Source organism: Xyrauchen texanus, chromosome 46, assembly GCF_025860055.1.
Source record: "Xyrauchen texanus isolate HMW12.3.18 chromosome 46, RBS_HiC_50CHRs, whole genome shotgun sequence".
NCBI lineage: Eukaryota > Metazoa > Chordata > Actinopteri > Cypriniformes > Catostomidae > Xyrauchen > Xyrauchen texanus.
The window spans coordinates 9,320,786-9,344,366 of NC_068321.1; the positions used below are offsets into that span (position 1 = coordinate 9,320,786).

General features: G+C 36.3%; 1 protein-coding gene across 3 annotated transcripts; it reads left to right on the forward strand.

The window, feature by feature from the left end:
* Positions 1-411: 411 nt before the first annotated feature.
* On the forward strand, positions 412-22,264 carry LOC127638610 (sulfide:quinone oxidoreductase, mitochondrial-like). 3 transcript variants are annotated; one of them, XM_052120197.1, is made up of 11 exons: positions 412-427; positions 1,018-1,163; positions 3,617-3,843; positions 9,179-9,349; positions 10,222-10,275; positions 13,157-13,351; positions 19,381-19,590; positions 19,704-19,887; positions 20,227-20,294; positions 21,505-21,683; positions 21,811-22,263. In XM_052120197.1, exons 3-11 carry the CDS (start codon positions 3,628-3,630, stop codon positions 21,866-21,868), a joined length of 1,335 nt encoding a protein of 444 aa, XP_051976157.1. In that variant the 5' UTR covers positions 412-427; positions 1,018-1,163; positions 3,617-3,627; the 3' UTR covers positions 21,869-22,263. The 3 variants fall into 3 exon arrangements, with proteins under 3 accessions (XP_051976157.1, XP_051976158.1, XP_051976159.1); XM_052120198.1 differs by lacking the exon at positions 412-427 and having other exon boundaries at positions 957-1,173; positions 21,811-22,264; XM_052120199.1 differs by lacking the exon at positions 412-427 and having other exon boundaries at positions 957-1,163; positions 3,620-3,843; positions 21,811-22,264.
* Positions 22,265-23,581: the final 1,317 nt, after the last annotated feature.

Below are 23,581 nucleotides of genomic sequence, written 5' to 3' on the forward strand. Positions count from 1 at the left end.
AACGGTAAGCTGAACACTAATCCTCAAATATTAGCTGATTTGATCTTTAAAAAAACAACATTGCTGTAACAACATACTCATGCTACATACATATGTCGGTGTGTTACATAAATATATAAAATAAATGCATTTATTGACAACTGATTACCAGAAATCGCAGTTCTGTCACTCTAACAGTTTGAAATGCCCGCCAAAGCACTTCCTGGAACTATCTGAAGTCTACGTGAATCACGTGACGATCAAGCATTTAGAACTTCCGTTGTCGCAACTCTCTCTGCCTAGCACGCAGCAAAGAGACACAGCCAATGAGAACGTGGAAAAATGATTGACAGGCAGAATCGAAGCGTTCTAATTAGCTGATCTAAAAATGTGTCCCTCTGTCACATTTTTGTTTGTTGTTTACAATGCTGTCACAGAGACCGGTGAGGTATTTCAGTCACTTATTTCAGTAATATCTTAGATAGGGAGAAGGAACATTTTCTGCATTGCAACACGTTTACAACCACTTTAATGGACATGTTTCATTTTTGACAACCTGAAGGTGTCTAAATACGTCTTATTTATTTATCTTAATTTGAACAGTACAGTATATATATTGTTTTATAATGTAAAACAGTCTTCTTTATGTGCATCGTTTTGTTTGAAGAGTGTTTGTGCTATCGCCACTTGATATTATTTTTATGTAATTCATACATGTGGCGTAAGTGCCCAAATACTTACCAATGTATTACAATGACAACTGAGATGAAAGGAATGCTTAAAATGAGTCCATTGTTTAATTGAATCTAATTAAATTGAGCCAGTTTGTATGTGTTTGTACTTCTATAATTCACTCAGTAATGCTTTAACGTTGAGCACAACTAAGTGCAATGATGACACCTTCTGGACGATTACCGCGGCTTAAAATGAATAATTTTGGTTCTCGTTGTGTACGTGCGAACAAAGTTGCTGCATATTTCAAAATGGACTTCCGCAAAAAGTGACATGGCTTACGATAATCTATTTTTTTTTTTACAGACACTGATTACATCATCGCGTTACGTTACTGGCAAACGGATAACCCCCACATAAACTTGGGCGAACCAGGAAAACAAACCCGCAGCGGTTCCAGTATCACTGATTGTTGAAACAGCATATCTATTATACACGACACATTGACTCTGGTAAGTAGAGGTAAGCCTTTATTTTACCTGTGCATTGAGTTTAAGTATCGATATGTGTCAAAAATGAGGATCATGTACAGGAACAGCCTTTTGTGAATTTGAAACGACATAACAGACATTTGCAATCTGACTGCGTATGTGCATAGAGCTGCAACATGATGACATGCACACGTATGGATTGCAAACCTGTAACTCACTGTTCAGTCATTGAGATCTGCATTTTCAATGCAATTTTCTAGACATGTCTCATGAGGCAAGACAGACTGTATTTACATGCCTATACTGTTTGTTATTGGCTGTGCTCTCTGTGAACATATAACCTAGTTGTGTCTCAAAACCTAGTGATATGGCATCCCAGAATCCTATTCATGTCTAGGTAGGGAGCTAACTAGATATACTGTTTAAAACACTTTCTGTTTATCAGACTCGTTGACAATGTCACTAGTTAACTACATCATATGCCCCCCAAAAATGCTGTCTAGGTAGACAGCCTAACAGGTTTCGAGACACAGCCATCCAATGTGCCAGGTATCATGACTCAGCTTTAGATTACCTGATGTGGATGTGTTGGGTGGGAGTTTTACATTGTATTTCTGTGTTGGGTTGAACAGAGGTGAGTAATTCCTTTTACGTACAGTAGTGTGTTGAAAGCAGAAGGGCGAGTAGATACATGTAAGCAGTCTTTCAATGTATTCTTCTTCCATTTAATAACTTTATTCCATGTAAAACAAAAGTACATAATAATATAGAATCTAGATAAGAACAAAGAGAATTTTAGAAGGCTACATCTTTACCTCTCATCGTAGTACTTCACTTAAGCTTTAAGATGTTGTATTTTTTGCAGTTGTTGATGATTTATTATGAGAAACTGTAAAAAAAGAGAACATGTGCTTAAGGAGCTATTTCTACCTGATCTGACCCTTATAAATTACTTGCATAATATTTCTATTTTAGTAAACCCAATTAATTTAGATGTAACAACATGAACACAATTTTTTTAGATTAACTTACAAAACATTTCTTACAGTGTGGCCAAGCTGGTCAGCCAATTCATGCTGCAATTTGAAAATTGGTTAACCACATTAGAAAATTGGTCTACCAGTCTATAACAGGGTTGACCTTGGCACAACAGCTTATAAAACATCTAAAACCATCAGCTATGAACATAAATGACCGGCTAGTAACCTTTATGAGCATGAATAAAGGGCTTGTGACTATTAAACTTAACTAACAAAATGAAAACTCTGACTAAAGTATAAATGCAAAAGACTTATTTTCTTTGTGTTTATAAATTACACATTATTTTTATGCATTTCAATTCTTTAAAAGGTGCAAATGCTATGCACTGCTGTTACAAAGTATGGGCTGCGTACAAAGTATGCTGTCAATCTATTTTTAATTGAATTCATCACAATTAATCACAAATCAATATTTCATGCGAAAGGCCCCAAAATAAAGGTCATTTAGAATATAATAATTAAAATAATTATAAATATAATATATATTATAATTCATACAATTAAATACATATACATACAGTATATTGTGCAACAGACTAGTAAAGCATTTAGACGTCTAAAGCATAAAAAGTGTCTTTAAAAGTCAAAATATTGCTTTTTCTTCTCTCTTCGTTGCTGTCTTTGAGCACAAGAGCTTATCATTTCCGTATCATTGAACATAACCCTATTATTGGCCTACGTCCCTCTGCTCTATTTTTAGTTATTGGTAAATGTACTCGTGCTCCAGACGGATGCTTTTGGCGCGCATCACTTTGGTTGCTTCGCGTCTCACTAGTTTTCAGGATCTCTAGTCCTGTCTTTTTAGGATGATGTGCCAATTTAAACATGGTTTGAAACTTTGAAAAACGTTTCTCGATATACCAGCTCGGTCCAGCTTTCTTTGAGCCCCAGATTGCGTCATCTGTGGAAGGCTCTGCTGCTGCCTGCTCGTTGGTTTGACGAGGTGCACATTGGTGCACTGACTGTCCCCTACTGCATCAAGATGATAAATCAAGCTTGAATTTCTCAGATAGTAAGAACATTCCTTATTACGGTATTTACATACTGGTCGGGGGCAGGATTTATTGCATTATTTTTTCACTTTTTTTATATAATTAATTGCTCAAAATTAATGGCTTTATATAGTCTCAGTAAAATTATGTATTTTCTGATTAATTGCGATCTTCATCTCAATGATCCTGATATTGATTCTTTTCAAAAATTATTTATTTCATTAGCAGATAAAAACAATATTTCATATGTAAGCAAAATGGACAAAACTGATATATACCCAAATGAATCACAAATCAAATTGTATCTGAATGAAATTGAGAACTTCTGAATCAAATCAAATTGGGGAATCTGTATGGATACTCAGCCCAAACTGCTGTGGTTGCATAGATTATTTTTCACAGTAACATGTTTACATATTCCCCTCCTCTTGTTTTCGAATAGAAGACCAGGCCATGGCAGGCACCCTACACCCACAACTGCTGCTGTCGAGGCAGTACTGCAAAGTTATCTCTATGATTCACTCTCAAATTCACACAAGCTGTGGGTTGGCCTCTAAAGATCACTACAAAGTTCTTGTACTCGGTGGTGGGAGCGGTGGCATAGCAATGGCTGCACGTATGAAAAGAAAGGTCGGTGCGGAAAATGTGGCCATCGTGGAGCCCAGTGAGGTATGCCAAATTTTTCTTTTGTGTCAGGTTTTTTAAACAGCTTTTTGAAATAGTTCATCCAAAAATAAAAAGTTGTAACATGCAACCTCATGTTGTTCCAAAATCAAATGACTTTACTTCTGTGTTTTGTGGAACTCAAAAGGAGAAATTTTAAGATTTGTCCAAAAAGGACGAAAAAAAAAGCATAAAAGTAGTCCATATGATTACCACTCCATTCCAAGTCTTTTGAAGTCATATGATAGCATTATGTGAGGAACAGAACGAAATTTAGGTTGTTATTCACTGAAAATCATCCCCTCTGCTGCAGCCATTAAATCTCATTTGTGCTTCCGCATATTCATGTTTGGCGTATTGTGTTCAGTTATGCGATACAAAAGAACCCATGGCATTTGGTGTGATTGATGTCAGACTTTGTGTGCCATGTCTGAATATGCCAAGTTTTAAAATATGCATGCAAAAGTGAGATTTGTGAGCTATGGCAGAGATGAAGATTTTTGGTGAATATCATAATTTCTGTATGGTTTCAGGCCACACCCACACTTATGAGTTTTCAATTTCCTAACGTCATTGTTTTCCAAAGTATATGGTAATGGAGGTCATTTTGAAATGCCCCATTTTCAGTTGTGAAAAACACTGTTGGAGGGGCATACATTTTGTGAAATCAATATGCTTTTTTAAACAAAAATATAAAAATGAGAAGACTTAGAATAAAGCACACAATCATGCGGCCTACTTTAATGCTGCATTTTCTGTGTGGAAAAAATATCTCAGTCACGGCTTTGTCAGTTAATGACAGTTGAACTGAATGTCAGTTGATGATGACAGAGTATTTATTTTAGGTGCACTGTCCCTTTTAGAGACCCCTACATTGTTAGCCTGGTTGTTATTGAGACATCAGGTTTAACAAGTTCTCTTTTAAGTGCATGTGTGTACAGTTACACACACACACACACACACACATGTTGTGTTTCCATGTTTTATGGGGACTTTCCATAGACATAATGGTTTTTATACTGTACAAACTTTATATTCTATCCCCTAAACCTAACCCTACCCCTAAACCTAACCCTCACAGAAAACTTTCTGCATTTTTACATTTTCAAAAAACATAATTTAGTATGATTTATAAGCTGTTTTCCTCATGGGGACCGACAAAATGTCCCCACAAGGTCAAAAATTTCGGGTTTTACTATCCTTATGGGGACATTTGGTCCCCACAAAGTGATAAATACACGCTCACACACACACACACACACACACACACACACACACACACACACACACATATGTGTGTGTGTATATACATTTATACACACACACAGTACTGTGCAAAAGTCTTAGGCACATTTATCTTAAGATAATTATGTATAATTTCAGCTTTAGTGTGATAATAGGAAATATAAATGTTAGACTCCAAACATTACTTTTGCAAATAGAAAAGATTAGAATAGAAGAACAGGGAGCCCTGCAACAGATGTTATGTCCCCCACAAAGGCCCCCAATGAACACCGTGTCTGTCTGAGATTACATAAAGAGACAGAAGCAATTGAGACAGCCTAAATAGACAGAAGAACTGTGGTGAATTCTTCAAGAAGCTTGGAACATCCTATCAGCCAACAACCAAGTAAAACTGTGTCCAGGTGTACTTAGGAGAATTGGTGCTCTTTTAAAGGCAAAGTTAAATTTATATAGCTTTTTTATGTTTACTGGACTTTGTATGTCATTCAGTGATAAATGAAAGACATCCTCATTATGCAACATTTTTCACAAGTGCCTAAAACTTTTGCACAGAACTCGCTCTCTCTCTCTCTCTCTCTCTCTCTCTCTCTCTCTCTCTCTCTCTCTCTTTTTTATTTATATATATATATATATATATATTAGGGCTGTCAATCGATTAAAATTTGTAATCGAATTAATTACATGGTGTCTGGAATAATTAATCGCATATACAAATATTTGCTGAGAAAGCCCCTCATATAACAATAATTCAATATATAATGATGAAATAATTATACACAGTTATCTTTAAATATCAAAAAATTATATATATATACACTCACCTAAAGGATTATTAGGAACACCATACTAATACTGTGTTTGACCCCCTTTCGCCTTCAGAACTGCCTTAATTCTACGTGGCATTGATTCAACAAGGTGCTGAAAGCATTCTTTAGAAATGTTGGCACATATTGATAGGATAGCATCTTGCAGTTGATGGAGATTTGTGGGATGCACATCCAGGGCACGAAGCTCCCGTTCCATCACATCCCAAAGATGCTCTATTGGGTTGAGATCTGGTGACTGTGGGGGCAATTTTAGTACAGTGAACTCATTGTCATGTTCAAGAAACCAATTTGAAATGATTCGAGCTTTGTGACATGGTGCATTATCCTGCTGGAAGTAGCCATCAGAGGATGGGTACATGGTGGCCATAAAGGGATGGACATGGTCAGAAACAATGCTCAGGTAGGCCGTGGCATTTAAACGATGCACAATTGGCACTAAGGGGCCTAAAGTGTGCCAAGAAAACATCCCCCACACCATTACACCACCACCACCAGCCTGCACAGTGGTAACAAGGCATGATGGATCCATGTTCTCATTCTGTTTACGCCAAATTCTGACTCTACCATCTGAATGTCTCAACAGAAATCGAGACTCATCAGACCAGGCAACATTTTTACAGTCTTCAACTGTCCAATTTTGGTGAGCTCTTGCAAATTGTAGCCTCTTTTTCCTATTTGTAGTGGAGATGAGTGGTACCCGGTGGGGTCTTCTGCTGTTGTAGCATATCCGCCTCAAGGTTGTGCGTGTTGTGACTTCACAAATGCTTTGCTGCATACCTCGGTTGTAACGAGTGGTTATTTCAGGCAAAGTTGCTCTTCTATCAGCTTGAATCAGGCGGCCCATTCTCCTCTGACCTCTAGCATCAACAAGGCATTTTCGCCCACAGGACTGCCGCATACTGGATGTTTTTCCCTTTTCACACCATTCTTTGTAAACCCTAGAAATGGTTGTGCGTGAAAATCCCAGTAACTGAGCAGATTGTGAAATACTCAGACCGGCGCGTCTGGCACCAACAACCATGCCACGCTCAAAATTGCTTAAATCACCTTTCTTTCCCATTCTGACATTCAGTTTGGAGTTCAGGAGATTGTCTTGACCAGGACCACACCCCTAAATGCATTGAAGCAACTGCCATGTGATTGGTTGATTAGATAATTGCATTAATGAGAAATTGAACAGGTGTTCCTAATAATCCTTTAGGTGAGTGTATATTTACATAATTAAAATGTATTACATTCTTGTGGCAGAAGAGTTATTCATTGATAAGGCAAAAAGCGGCTTTAGAATACAATGTATTGTGTACTACCATCAGAGGCGTTTCCAGCATTGAAGGACATCCGGGGCTTAGCCCAGACAATTTTATTTTCACACTAGCAACCACTTCTCTGTAGTCCAGAGCTGGTGAGAGGGTATTCTTTGAGTTTTGCTCTTGCTGGGCCTGTTTCTACAGTTCCTAAATCTTCCACTCTAGTACTATCCTCAACATCCTCTCTCCTCCCTGAATCATCTGTGATGCAAAAGAACAGATACAGCACATAACTTATTGCAAATCAGCTTCAAACAACTAATTCATCAAGTGCTACATATTTCAAATTGTAGACCAATACCACTGAAGAAAATGTATTGGGAAGAGCAGATCAGTGGGATTGCCCTTAGATCTTTCATGATTCTTGAATTGTCATGTACATTACCATAAAGTCATCACAAAAGAGTTATATTATAGTGAGTAAAGTGAGGTAAAAAATTATTGAATATAAATAATTTATATTTTTTGACATAAATAGTCAAAATGATGTATAAGATCCTAAGTTAAAGCAATACATGAATGACTTTAGTCTAAGTTCATTGACACACCATGGCATCGAACTGTATATAATTCTCATCATCTCTATGAGAATAATTAATCTGTTAAAATCCTTTCATTAGGATCACTGGGATAAACAATGTTTCACTTTTAACTTTCTCTAAAGTAAAGTGACTTATTAATTGTTACCAGTTTCCATGCCTGATTCTGGCACAGCTGCTGCTGCTGCTCCTCAGTCTGTTGCTCATCTTTGCTACACTCTACAAAACCATTTAATCAAATCAAAGTGTATATTTACTACAAACTAATATCACAAAACAAGTCACACATACATTTTATGCTAATGCTTATTGGTTATCCTTAGCGAAAACAACACCTGATAAACAAGAAAATTACACTCCGATCCGCGGTCTCCGGCGTGAGAGGTGGATGCGCTAACAAATGAGCTACCAAATTGTGTCAATACATACAAGGAGGCTACAACATGTAAAGACAGTCGTAGTGGACCTCTTGAGGTTTAGCCTACTGTGGGTGAAAGCCAGCTAGATGATGATCTTCAGACTTTAAGGACAAAAACAAATGTGAATTCTTACCCACTGACTTCTTTCGGAAAAATCCCCAAAGCCTCATTTGCTTCATTTTTGCTGTCTTTCCTGCTATCTGCTGTTAACTCGCCACTAAGTAACGTTAGTTGATGTCAACTTATTCTATAGACTAGATTATGCCTATGTCTATTTTTACAGGCTGTATGCAGTATGTGCAAAGCCAAAGCACAATTAAATAAGGCATCTTATGATTTCGGAGGTTTACATAGGTTTTTGTCCGGTTTCATATTTGTCAGTCAACTTTTCAAAATACATTTGGGGCTACACTCAAAACATTCGGGGCTGAAGCCCCGGCAAAATCTGCTGCCGCCGCCACTTACTGCCCTCTGGAGTAAACAGGTGGTACTACAAGCTTGTATTTCTCAGGAATCTTCCTTATTACGGTCAGGGGCATTGAGATTAACCACGTACATTTTTTTAACGCGTTATTTTAAACAAAAATGTATCACACTGAATTAACGTGTTAAAACAACAGCCCTAATAAATAAATAAATAAATATATATATATATATACAGTACACTTACATACAAACATATTGCCTACATGTACTTTACATTGTTTTACAACATTACAAATTTAAAGATGAAGTTCAGTTTATTGGCTCATTATACATTCCATAAAATCAAACATTTTTCTCTATAGCTTGCAGTTACTTCTTGTTTCCCTCATTAAAGGGATAGTTTACTTACACATGTCAATTCTGTCTTAATTTACTAACCCCCATGTTGTTCCAAACTTGTATGACTTTCTATCTTCCATGAAACACAAAAGGAGATGTACATGATGACAAAATCCTTATATTTAGGCAAACTATCTTTTTAAACATTAGTATATAATTTACTTTTCCCTCCATACCAGATGCATTACTATCAACCTATATGGACATTAGTTGGTGCAGGGGCTAAAAACGTTGCCTCCTCTGGACGATCAACAGCTAGTGTTATACCTTCAGGGGTGATGTGGGTCAAGTCAAAGGTGGCAGAGTTTGATTCTCAGAACAACACTGTTTGGATGGACTCTGGGAAAAAGGTATGGAACATTATTTAGGCTAATAGATCTGTGGTTAAAGTATCTTAGAGTATTAGCTGTCTGTGTTGTGAAATAGGGTTTTTTTTCCTTTCTGCATAGGATTAGTACAACAAGCAATTAAAATGAGTCTTTTTGAAAACGTGAAAAAAGAAATGCTTTTCAGGGCTCAATAATATAGATTGTCCGTGGAACAGTGCTTACTATGATTTTAATCTGATGTTATCTAGGTGACTAAAAAAGATGAGGTTTTATTAAAAGTTGTGAGAATGATTCATGATAGTCTTGTAATAATCAGTTAGAATGGGTTGAATATTATAAACCAGTCAGTAAAGTGTGTTTATAATTTTAGTGCTGCTGCATTTAAGCCTGTTTAATGGAGTTGCATATTATAAACTATATCAATTCCAGATATTTTGCATAATAAAAGTATTATTTATTTATTTATGTATTATATTTTTTTTATGAAAACCTGTAATTAAATAAATAAAAAAAATCTGGCACATATAAAAATTAAAAGATAAATATAAAATGTATCCTTTTAATTTTTGGTTGGGCCTGTGAAAAAAATCTGAATCTTAACTTATTGAGCCCTGCTCTTACATGTGTTGAAATTTGTGATGAAGTTCAGCATTTAATGGAATGTGCTGTTGTGATCATTGCACAATATGAATTGATGACAAGTCATCGTGATGATAACATGATGACATTGCACATTTTATTGAACCCATGAACATGTGTAATTCTGAAGTCTCTTTTGAATAATTGTTGATATGAAGTTACATGGGTGTGTTGCATTACCACTAACAATATTGTATTAATATTGTTAGATTAACTTTACAATGATTGAAATTCTCATTTGTCGTTTCTCTCAGATTTCCTATGACTATCTGATTGTTGCTCTGGGTCTTGAGTTGCATTATGAAAAGGTGAGTTATGATTGATTGCATTTGTTTTTATTGTCATTCCATTTATATAAACATTCAACTGCTATTCTGTGATGTGATCAAACCTCTGTTGTAATGCATGGAATATTTTTTTAAAAAGGAAACATTCCTGGCTCTTGTAGTTTTGTTTTAACAATTTGGGTGTGGTGCCATAGAGCATTGACACATCAGTACAGAGTTTTATTATATTTGTCTTGCAGACTTTATATCAAAGTTCAAGTTTTATAAAATTTAGACAGTGCCATATCCAACAAAATAGAGTATATGCAAGTAAATATGAAACTATTTGTTTGTTATTAAAAAAGAATGCTCATCTGTTATGTACTTGTCCAGTCATACATAATTAACCTTGTATATATGCAAATTAGAATATTTACCCAGGGTTTACAAATGCACAGTGTGAAATCTCAAAACCTCACTACCCATGATAAATGACTAACCCAGAGTGAAGTGTTAACATTGTGAAACATGGAATAAAAAAATGACCCAAGATGACGTTAATCCAGGAATAAAAATGATATTGGTTTATCAATTGTGAAAAGAGACAGAGGTGGGTAGAGTAGCCAAAAACTGTACTCAAGCAAAAGTACAATTACTTTAAAATAAATTACTCAAATAAAAGTAAAAGTACTAACATAAATAATTACTTGAGCAAGAGTAAGAAAGTATCCAATTAAAAGAGTACTCAAGTAGTGAGTAACTCGTTACTTTCACAAATGACATAATGGACATTACCTCCCTATATTCCATTACATAATACACATTTAACATGTATTATAAAATTATTATTTTATTATTATTAATGGAAATACTGTCATCATTCATCATCATGTTGTTCCAAATCCATATGACTTTCTTTCTTCCATGGAACACAATAAGGTTATTTTAGACAGAATGTTAGCCTTTGTCACAATTTAATTTCAGTGAATGTGTTTTTTTGCCGTTATATTTTGAAAGTGAATGATGACCGAGGCTGTTTGTCCCAAACATTTTGTCTAACATATTTTGTGTTCCTCATAATACAAAGGGTCACACAAGTTTGGAACAACATGACAGAAATGATGACGGAATATTAAATTATGGCTGAGCCGAGCTATCACTTTAAAGGGATAGTTCACCCAAAAATGAAAATTCTCTCATCATTTACTCACCCTCATGCCATCCCATATATTTATGACTTCTGAAGAACTCAAATGATGATTTAGAAGAATATTTCAGCTCTGTAGGTCAGTATTATTATTATTATACTTTATTGTCCCATTCCTGGGAAATTTGACTTGGACCACATGACACGGCCAGTGCACAACATCAATCACACACAACACAATGCATACAATAACATGCAGTAATAAACAATAACACATTCCAATAAATTATATATATAAAAAAAATAAAAAAAACAATGCGAAAAGCACAAAATAATCATAAAAGTAATCCATACTACTGTAGTTAAATCCATATATTCAGAAGTGATATGATAGGTGTGGGTGAGAAACAGATCAATATTTAAGTAATTTTTTACTAGACATTCTTCTCCCAGCCCAGCAGTGGGCAATATGCAGAGAAGAATGTGAAAGTGATTGTTTCTCATCCACACCTATCACATCACTTCTGAAGATATTTATTTAAACACTGGAGTCTTATGGATTACTTTTATGCTGACTGCTGATTTTTGTGAGCGTTAAAATGTTGGCACCCAAATGGATTATATTATACTTGCATTATATGGATAAAAAGAAATTCTTAAAAAAAAAAAGTCATTTGTTTTCAGCAGAAGAAAGTAAGTCATACACATCAGGGATGGCATGAGGGTTAGTAAATGATGAGAGAATTTAAATTTTTTTGGGGAACTATCCCTTTAAGGGCTCTTGTCAGATCTGGATGAATTTGTCAATAAGAAGAGAGGTTTAGAAACCTTTCTAGTAATTATTACGGTGAAAACGTGAGCAATGTCCCACAGGGACATTATATATAATGCTGAAATATAAATCAAAGCAAGATCATGTTTTATTAATGCCTACTTTCTGTATTTTATAGCTTTTAGTTCTTATTCCAGTGTAGTTACAGTTTTCTTTGTCTAAATAATTTAGATAATTAGTTCTGTACAGCAGTACCGCCGTTCCCTAAACACAGTCTACGCAGCCTTCTTAGGACACCACATACGGAAATGCTGTCTGTTCGTGCTCCAGTTGTCAATTACATGTTTGGCAGAGCAAAAGGCATTACACTTAACGTGGATGTTTACATGGATTTATACAGTTAATCAGCCCGAAGTAGCTGTGATGGTTTCCAGTACACCTGCGAGGGCTCAGGGTAAATGTGAAAATACTGCTTTTGACATGCAGAACAAAGCGCACTGATATACTGCCGCAGATTTAAAAATGTACACTTAAAAACTGATGTCACCTACCGAAGAGCCCATATTTACAGATTCACCTTGAAAATGACCATCACCATGTCGCAGAAAATCCTGCGTTATCATTAGAGCCACAGCTTACCTCAGAGTGCTGCCTTAAGTTGGGGCTGTGTGAACTTCCGCTGTTGTAAAAGTCCCATTCAATAATCTCCCAATAAATTACACATTAATTCAAACTAAACTCAGTAATGTAACGACAGGAATGCCGCCCATTGTAAAGAAAAAACTTAAACTCATTAAAAACTTACTTCAGTGAGCGTAAAATGTACCCACTTTTAAACCTACTCTAAAAGTACATTTTCTCCCAAAATGCTACTCAAGTAAATGTTACAGAGTAAATGTAGCACTTTACTACCCACCTCTGATTAGCGATACATATGCTCCATCTATGTCATGATAGGATTTTATTTTCAGTTAGTCTTATAGATTTTCTTCTTTTAATTACAGATCAAGGGCCTGCCAGAAGGCTTTGAACATCCCAAAATTGGTTCAAACTACTCTCTGCAAACGGTGGAAAAGACATGGAATGCCTTAAAGAACTTCAAGGAGGGCAATGCTGTGTTTACTTTCCCAAACACTCCCGTCAAATGTGGAGGAGCTCCTCAAAAAATCATGTATCTCTCTGATGCCTTCCTGAGAAAGGTATTTAGTTTCAAATGGCTTGATTTAAACATTCATTGTGAATTGTAAATCCCAGTGAAGTCCCTAAAAGTTGGTTATGACCATAATTTGATGCATAAATATTATGTACTATATGCATTAATCCTTACCAACGTAACATAGGTTAACAACACGGAGACTGACATAAAAGTGTACATTGTGATTGTAGGTAGACTTCTTCCATCGTGCATGTTTACACTGGCTTATTCAAACAATATCTATGTTCTGTGAAAGCTGTGTAATTCATGAAGCACTAAGCTACATTTTCTGAGATGTCAACAGAAATGTATATGTGTATAATATGTGTTAGAACATATGTGACAGTTATTGGTTCTTCATATCAAATCATATAATGGGTAGGCTATAAATGGGAGAATCATCAACATCGCCTTTTACCATGATGATTCAGATAGATCGCTAATTACTGCCTTATTCTGTGACATGTTTCAAATGTACTGCATTTATAGGCAACATTTAGGAAGCAAAGTGTTCGTTTTGACCAACAGCGATATAATTTCATTTTGCTGCTCTGCTCAGCAGATGGCGCTGCATGCTCACAGCACTGACCGGCGTCATTATTTTAAACTGAGCTTTTTGCTTCTTGCATTTTCAACAACACTGAAATTGTTCTGATATCTGGATGCTATATGCAGGTATTTATGGTTATACATACAAATTGATTGATATACTAAAATACTTTCAAGTCAAACATGACTATTTCTAGATTCTGATTTCTAGACAACTTTCTAGATGGACTTGATTTGGATGAAAAATAAAACCTAATTTGGCTATGAGGTATTTTGTAGTTTTCTTATTTTATACTATTATTTCTGAACATCAGTGCTATTTTAAATAAATTTGATTTAAATGTATTTTACTTTTACGCTGTTGACAATTTTCTGTGTTTATCACTTTTTTGTGCATTTCTGTCACACACCTTTGTTTTCTATAATGAAAAAACATTTTCTAACCAGATTGCCTTGCATTCTAATAAGGAACATGTTACTTGAATCTTGTTGGAGTAACTTTTTGGAAAAATACCTTTAAATGTAGGAAAATCGAATCGAGAATCTTCCTTAAGTTTGAAAAAAAAAAACAAGATTTAGTTTTTTTGCCATATCGTCCAGCCCTAAATACCATGGGCTTGTAGGACATGAACTTTAGAACTATGTTTTTTGGACATATAGCATGGAAATACCATTTTGTTTTATTTTCTTTATATTTTTTTTTACATATCTCATGGTATTTGCATGTTTTTTTAGGTATTCTGTTAATACCATGGGTTTGTCGGACATGAACAATGGAAATATTTAGTTTTTTGGACATATATCATGGTAATAGCATTTTTGTTTGATGTATCACGGTAATACCATGGGCTTGTCGGACATGAACTATGGATATACCATGTTTTTTGGACATATAACATGTAATACCATGTTGTTTTGACCTATCCTGGTAATACCATATTTGTTTGACACATCATGGTAATACTATCCTTCTTTGTTTTTTACATGAACTATAAGAATACCATGCTTTTTGGAAATATATCATGGTAAAACACTTTTTTTTACATATCATGGTAATACTATGGGTGTTTTGGACATGATCTATAGAAGTTCTATGTACTTTGGACATATATCATGGTAATGCCATGTTTGTTTGAAGTATCCGAGTCATTTTCTCATGAACTATGGAAATATTATGTTTTTTGGACATATATGATAATATATTTTTATCATTTTTTTTAACGTATCATGGTAATACTATGGATGTTTTGGACATGAATTATAGAAGTACTATGTAATTAGGAAATATATCATGGTAATACCATGTTTTTTTTATATCATGGTAGTTCCACATGTGTTGGACTATAGAAATGCTTTGTATTTTGGACACTGTATATCATGGTAATACCATGTTTGTTTTACATATGATAATACCATGGGTTGTCAGACATGAACTATAGAATTACCATATTTTTTGGACATTTAACATGGTAATAGCATGTTTTTTGACATATCATGGTAATACTATGGGTGTTTTTGGAAATGAACTATGGAAATACTATGTTTTTTTTAAACCTGTATCATGGTAATATCATGTTTGTTTGACATATCATGATGATACTGTTTTTTTGCACATGATCTATGGAAATGCTAATACATAATTTTTTCTATTTGTCATGGTAATTGTCACGGCTACATGTGTAAACTCGGTTCCCTGAGATGAGGGGAATGAAACATTGCATCACTAAGCTGATGCATATGGGGAGTGTCATTCTCCAGGACCTATATTCGGTAATTCTAATATTGGCTATGGTGTTTGAACCCCGCCCTTTAAGGTGCGAAGCTGTCAGCTATAAAAGCGGGCACGCAAACACCATTCCTCAGAATTTTCTGACTGAGGGACAAAGAGTGCATCGCTTTCACCTCAAAGAACTCTGAGGCTTGTAGTTCGGCCAGCTTACGCAATGTCTCATTCCCCTCATCTCATGGAACCAAGGTTTCATAGGTAACAGAGACGTTCTCTTGCAACTCAGTACACTTGACATTGCGTCACTAAGCTGATGCATATGGGAACAGAGTCCCATCATGCCACACTACACAACATAACCTTCCAGAGAGGAAACATGACGCTGCAGTCCCGCGGGACAGCGACCGACATGAGTATGAGAGTGAATGACCCTCATGGTCAGGTTAACCTCTTCACGAACACAGTCGGAAAGGACGTTTAACTTTGTAACTTTGGGAACACAATGGTTAAAATGCATTCACAAAATCGGAATGAAAAGCTCTCAAAGCTAGAAAGACAGCCAGTACCTAGAGGCGGTTGACATTAGGGATATCACGATTACCCGATTTCACAATTAACCACAATTAAAATTGTTACGGTTATTAAACCATAATAATTTAGAAGCTACGGCTAAAAAAACAGAAAAAACAACCATGTTATCTATACAAATTTGTTTTACTGAAAATGAGTCTTTCAGTGTGGGTCTAACTACTTGCGTCACGCATGTGCTCTGCCCTCTGTCTGGCTGGTCTGTGAGGCTGTTACTATGGTAACGGAGTTCACGAGGTGATTGTCTAGGTAAGGCGGGGGCTTGTGCAGAATGTGAATTTTCAGCGGACGTGAAACTCTGAAAATGAAAACACGGCGAAACAACGTGATCTCCTGGAGTTGTATCCGCTGAAGAAGTTAATTAAATCAGCTATTTGGGAGCATTTTGGCTATCTAAAAAATGACAGGAGTTGTTGAAGACGTGTATCCAGTATGCAAAACGTGCAGACGAAAAGTGCCAGCAACTGCGGGATCACCATCCAGAGATTCATGAATTTTACAAACACAGTAAATATTATATGTAGTGTACTCCTTACTTTTTGGCAAAGTCAAACTCTGAATTGAAACTGTGTGTCTTGAATAAGATTTCAGTGAGCGTAAAAGTGCTGTGATTATCCGGCTGATCATTTGAATACTGAATATATAAAGAAGGTTCTCATAGCCTGACACCGTTTTATTTTAAACACGTGGTTTAAGTTATAGTTGTTTTTTGGGGGGGTTATTTATTTTTAATTTATATTTAATTGTATTTTTATTTATTGAAAGGGTATACATTTTTGTTGAAAAGGTACAGTACGTTTTGTTGTCAGAGGGAAGATTGCACCTACTTAAATACAAGTAATTTACCTACTTGTTTCAGTTAAAAGTAGGAATATATAGGTTAACTACATGTCCTAACGAATGTTGAAATAAAACTTAAGTTGTGATATGTTTGTGGAGGTTATTATTGTTGCATAATAGGTACATTTGCAGATAATAGTAAAAATCGTGATTTTTTTTTTTTATCAGACAATAATGATGCCATCAAAATTCACATAGTGAAATCCCTAGTTGACATGTCACGGCCATTTGTCAGGCGTCCATTACACACTGCACCACAACCTGTGTTGGATGCATTTGTGGTCAGCACTTTCCTTCTGAAAATGTTACCCAGTTGGTAGAAGGCTGGTGCTGTCCATGGTGCTAGAGCAGCCAAACAGTGGTGAGTCACCGCGATGTGCATGAAAATAAAATAACTTCAGTGGTAATGTTTTTTCAGTTTGAACTGAAACAGACACTGAAGAATAGTCTGCATGCGCTCTTCATGAGGTGCGCACGCATGAACTCATAAAAAGAAGATTTACTGGCTAGGGAATAGTTTGCTTTTGCCCAGTTGACATTAGACCATATTTGCCATATGGCAAAGAAGAAAGTCTCTATATTTGATCAGTCATGCCTCTGATTGGCTAGTAATAACCAATTGCTGAGGTAATTCAAAACAGGCACACCATTCATTTTCAATGGGGCGAGTGCTGAATTGATACATTTCATGAACCTGCGGGGAGCCAGAGAAAGACTAAAATAAAGGACTTTAACCTTGGCAGTGACATTTGGTTAAAGTCCTTGAGGCAGCTGTTGTGTTTTTTTTAGCCGCTCTCTGGCCTGAGACGGAGCGTGAGCGAGCTGGTTGTGATGAATTACTGCTCCGTTTCGGCATAAAATGTCACATAGCCTGTGGGTGTTGCTGAGTCGTGATGTAGCGCCCAGCAAATCTATCCACAGAGCCTCTGAAAAGGGCCGCTGGAGACACCGGAGCATCAAATAAAGTGGCTTTTCCCGCATCATGCATTTCTGTAATGGTCAGCCAGATGTGAAGATCAGAAAACACCAGGTTGCTCATTGACTTGTGCAGTGACTTTCGTGGCTCGCAGCGCTAAGTCCGTAGCAGTGCGGAACTCTTTGAAAGTCTTTGGATCATAGCCTTGCTCGTCCATTTGTTTGAGGAGCGTAGCTTGTAAAACTTGGAGCACCGTCATCAGGCGGAGTGCTGAACCAATTTGGCCGCCACTGCTTGTCCACCCAGTGCAGACGTTAGTTGACATGGCTAAGAAAGATGCTACACGTCAGGCAGAGATGTGCCTCTAATGCCTCTTTCAGGGGGGTAGTTGGGCATAACTTTTGTCTTCCACGTGGTCCACTTTATTTAGAAGAGTGGAATCGCTACATGAGCAAGCTGAATAGGGTGCCTGCCAGGATTTTGTCAGTCGTTATGAACTTCCGGGAAGAGTGGGGCAGGTCTGCGGAATGTGGTCACATGACGGTGTCTGGACTGCACAAACCATTCATCAAGGCGTAATTTTTTAGGTTTCTCTGGAGATTACTTGAGACTAAGCTCTTCGACCACCCTTGAAAGGACATGAAGCATCTCCATTTCAGTGGCGCGTGTACGTTCCTCGCCCTCGCTGGGGGAAGCGTCATCCACTGATATAGATGCAGTACATGGAGATTGAGGGGCTCGCGGGGCATGCGCCAGCATGAGGTCCACCTTAAATTTATTCTGCTCGACCTTGCGGCCCCGCTGTGCCTCCTTGTCTATAGAGGGCTTCTAAATGAGAGGAATTACTGTCGTCGAAGAAAATTCTGAGGAATGGTGTTTGCGTGTCCGTTTTTATAGCGGATAGCTTTGTGCCTAAAAAGGCGGGGCTCAAACACCAAAGCCAAAATTAGAATTGTCGTTATTGTAGAGAGGTTTTAACTAGGTTGTGTAGAAGGACACTCCCCATGTGAATCAGCTTAGTGACGCAATGTCAAGTGTACCGAGTCGTAAGGGAAAATATGTTTTTGATGTATCATGGTAATACCACGTTTGTTTGCCATGTCATTATAATACTATGTTTTTTTTTGCACATGAACTATGGAAATACTAATACAAATGATTTTTTCTATGTGTCATGGTAATATTATGTTTTTGATGTATCATAGTAATACCATGTTTTTCAGACATGTTTATGTGAATATGGTAATAATCAGTGCCATGTTACACTACATACTGTATATCAAAGTACAATAGTATTAACGTTTAATACTTGTACTGTACCATGGTTGTGAATAACTGCACCAGTCCTTTGTATGTCTGAAATTATAAGTAGTTTTTCAGAATACTAAAAAATATATATTTTTTTTTATTTAAGACAGGAAAAAGGTCCAAAGCCAACATTATTTTCAATACCGCCTTGCCGGTGCTCTTTGGGGTCAAGAAATATGCAGATGCCTTGTGGGAGATTGTGAAGAGTCGTGATCTTAATGTAAACCTCAGACAAAACCTCATTGAGGTCCGGGGCGACAAACAGGAGGCAGTTTTTGAGAATCTTGACAAACCTGGAGAAACAAATGTTTTAGAGGTAACTATTGTTACATTTTGAAAAAATGTAATAAAATAAATAAATAAAAAAAACAATCTTCTGTTTTGTTTGCTGTAAATTGAGAATCTCGCTACCCTTCCTCTTTGTCATAGTACGAGTTACTCCACGTTACCCCTCCGATGGGACCACCTCCCGTGCTAAAAGGATCTTCGCTAGAGGATGCAGGCGGCTGGCTAGATATAAATAAGGACACCCTTCAGCATATGAAGTACTCCAATGTTTTTGGTATTGGAGACTGCACCAACCTACCCACATCCAAAACGGCAGCAGCAGTTGGTAAGAAACCTAAAAAACTATTATTTTACATTGTTTACCTTGTTTAAATCACAAAGCCATTTTGTTTTGGTTGGAACGTTTAGAATTATCAAGGGTTTATCTGTGGAAAGGAGGTAGATGTTTTTGAGAAGTCCCAGCTCATTAAACCTTTACGTCCTAATTATCACTAATAATCTAACACATTAAGAACCTGTCTTACTCTCTTTCCACCCTTAATTAGTTGCTAATTGTGAGCCGATTTTCAATTTGCTGTTGATTTGAGCTGATTTGTCTGGTGAGACAGGTGTCAACACAGTATCTTGTTTTACTGAAATTATATCTGTGATTATTTATCTCCAGCCGCACAGTCTGCAGTGCTTGACCGAACTGTCAGCAGAATTCTGAAGAAACAGAAGCCAGATAAGATAGTATGTTTGACAATAAGCTGCAGTTAACCAGTGTAAATACACTGATCAGCCACGAAATTAAAACCACCTACCTAATATTGTGTAGTTCCCACTTGTGCCGCCAAAACACCGCCAACCCGCATCTCAGAGTAGCATTCTGAGATGATATTCTTCTCACCACAATTATACAGAGTGATTTTCTAAGTTACCGTAGACTTTGTTAGTTCAAACTAGTCTGGCCATTCTAGTCTTGACCTCTCTCATCAACAAGGCATTTCCATCTGCAGAACTGCCACTCACTGGAATATTTTTCACTAGTACCATTCTGAGTAAATTCTAGAGACTGTTGTGTGTGAAAATCCCAGGAGATCAGCATTTACAGAAATACTCAAACCAGCCCATCTGGCACCAACAATCATCCATGTGATTATCTAATCAGCCAATCATGTGGCAGCAGTGCATAAAACCATGCAGATACGGGTCAGGATCTTTAGTTAATGTTCACATCGTACATCAGAATGGGGAAAAATTTGATCTCAGTTATTTGGACCGTGACATTGATTGTTGGTGCCAGATGGGCTGGTTTGAGTATTCTGTAACTGCTGATCTACTGGAATTTTCACACTCAACACTCCTAGAATTTACTCAGAATGGTGCTAAAATTAAAAACCATCCAGTGAGCGATGGAAGATGGAAACGCCTTGTTGATGAGAGAGGTCAACAGAGAATGGCCAGACTATTTCGAACTGACAAAGTCTACGGTAACTCAGAAAATCACTCTGTAAAATTGTGGTGAGAAGAATATCCTCTCAGAATGCTATTGTGTGTTGGCGCTGTTTTGGAGGCACAAGGGGGACCTACACAATATTAGGCAGGTGGTTTTAATTTTGTGGCTGATCGGTGTGTGTGTGTGTATGTGTGTATATATATATACACACACACACACACACACAGTGTGAGTGTGTGTAAATTATATTATATCACATTTTCCTTATTTCACTTCACAAAAATAAGTACATTCACATTTACATCAATATATATATTATATATGTATATAAAATCATAATTGATTATCAATAAAATGCCACTTCTATTAACCCTAAAATGCATACATGGGTACCATTTTAACAATTGGGTTAATATTAATTTTTTTATTGTAAGAGATTTTGCATCACTACAGTAGCCATTATGACCAGTATGATGTAAAATTGTGAAACACTTAATTCCACAGTATAATGGCTACACATCTTGCCCTCTGGTTACAAGCTACAACACGGTCATCTTGGCAGAATTTGATTACGACGGGCAACCCCTGGAGACCTTCCCTGTGGACCAGAGTAAAGAGAGCAGGATCATGTACCACATGAAAGCCGATGTGATGCCTCATCTCTATTGGCATGGACTTCTCAAGTGAGTACTCATCGCATACTGACTATTTTTAATACCATCATATCAGTTGATACGAAGCCTGACATCCTTTTTTTCTCTCTTTTTCTTTATTTTATTTTATTTCCTCCATTAAATATATGTTTTGAAGGGGAATTTGGGGAGGCCCAGGACCGTACCGGACAATCATGCATCTAGGAATGAAATAGAGTATTTTACATGGGAACAGACAAACTTTATTATTTTACATAATTAAAGGGTACAAAGTGTTTGATAAATTGTGACAGTCCAGTGTTTAGGATAAGGAGGCTATTTAGAATTTCTAGCTGTTGATGCTTACTTGCTCAGTAGCATTGAGAGTTGCTTGCAATATCATACAGGTTAGTATGCAGAATATTTGAATGTGGTACTATATTATAGCATTGTGGCTATGGCCACATAAAATGCTATAATCAATGTCCTTGTCATTGAAATTACATCCTATTATTATTATATTACATTTATTATTAGTAGTAGTATTATTACAAGCTGTCCTTGATTAACAATTCATATATCTATCTATCTTAAAGAATTTTTTTTTTATAAATATGGAAATAAAGATCATATTCTTTATGTATGTCTGTGTTTTGTGCTCTATAAACTTTTAATACAACTTTTTTGTTAAAAAAATTAAAATAGTTCATACCATAGGGACTTCTCAAGTGGCCCGCTTCAAATGAAAGGTTGCCAGAATATTTTAATATTTGTGCTTCTTAAATATTACATGGCCTATTATATAATATAATAGTGTTTTGAAAACAATTCTACATCGATATTTGTTTTCCATATATGTTTTTTGTAGTTATAATGGATAGATGTAATTATTTTTATAGATAGAATCTAGGAGGAATTCAGGTAAATCATAGAAGGATAGTTCACCCAAAAATGCAAGTGAATGGTTGCCAGAACTTTGAAGGTCCAATAAGCACATAAAGTCTGCATAAATTTAATCTATACTGCTGTAGTGGTTAAATCTATATCTATCACATATGATAGGTGTGGGTGAGAAACAGATTAATATTAATATATTTTTTTTTACTATAAATTCTCCCTGCCCAGTAGGTGCCGCCAATATGCATGAAGAATGTGAATTGCCAAAAACAAAAGAAGAATGTGAAAGTGGAAATTTAATGTAAAAATGTATTTAAATATTGATCAGTTTCTAAGCCACAATTACCATATCACTTCTGAAGACGGATTAAACCACTGGAGTTTTATGGATTATTTTTATGTTGACTTTATGTGCTTTTTGGACCTTCAAATTTCTGGCCACCATTCACTTGCATTGTATGGACCTACAGAGCTGAGATATTCTTCAAACAATCTCCGTGTTCAGCAGAAGAAAGAAAGTCATACACAGAGCCGGATTATCCATAAGGGCACTTGGGCCAGTGCCCAGGGGCACCAACCATTCACAACCACTAGGGGGCACCACATGACACAAGCTTTAAAAATATTTTTCGTAAATTGTTATATTATTAACTTGAAATTCTTGAAAGACCATACGTAACTTGTTTATGAACACTAATTTAACAATAATAATAATAATAATAATAAATTATAAATAAATGAAGATTACATGACCACTATCACTCCCCCTCCCCAATCTGTCACAGTTGAGTTGGTCCACAACAATTACAGCGCAAATGTGTCATTTTTTTAACGGCTACAGAAAATGAATCAAAATCCAAAATGGACAGACGGCAATTGAGTGGTTTCAGCAAAAGAAGATTAAAGAAAGAGAAGGATGCTAGACGTTTAGCTACAATAAAAAATGTTCCAGGGATCGACAAATTTTTTGTTAAATCACTAGTTTTTTGGGAGAACACGGGAATTGCAGACACCAGCAGCACTAAGTCTGACACCGCTGGCGCTGCTAGCGG

Coding starts and splice junctions, on each gene's coding strand:
- LOC127638610 (XM_052120197.1), top strand. CDS start 3,628: ATGGCAGGCACCCTACACCCACAACTGCTGCTGTCGAGGCAGTACTGC. Junction 13,352..19,380: donor CTGATGCCTTCCTGAGAAAG/GTATTTAGTTTC, acceptor TTTTTATTTAAG/ACAGGAAAAAGGTCCAAAGC. Junction 21,684..21,810: donor TATTGGCATGGACTTCTCAA/GTGAGTACTCAT, acceptor TATGTTTTGAAG/GGGAATTTGGGGAGGCCCAG.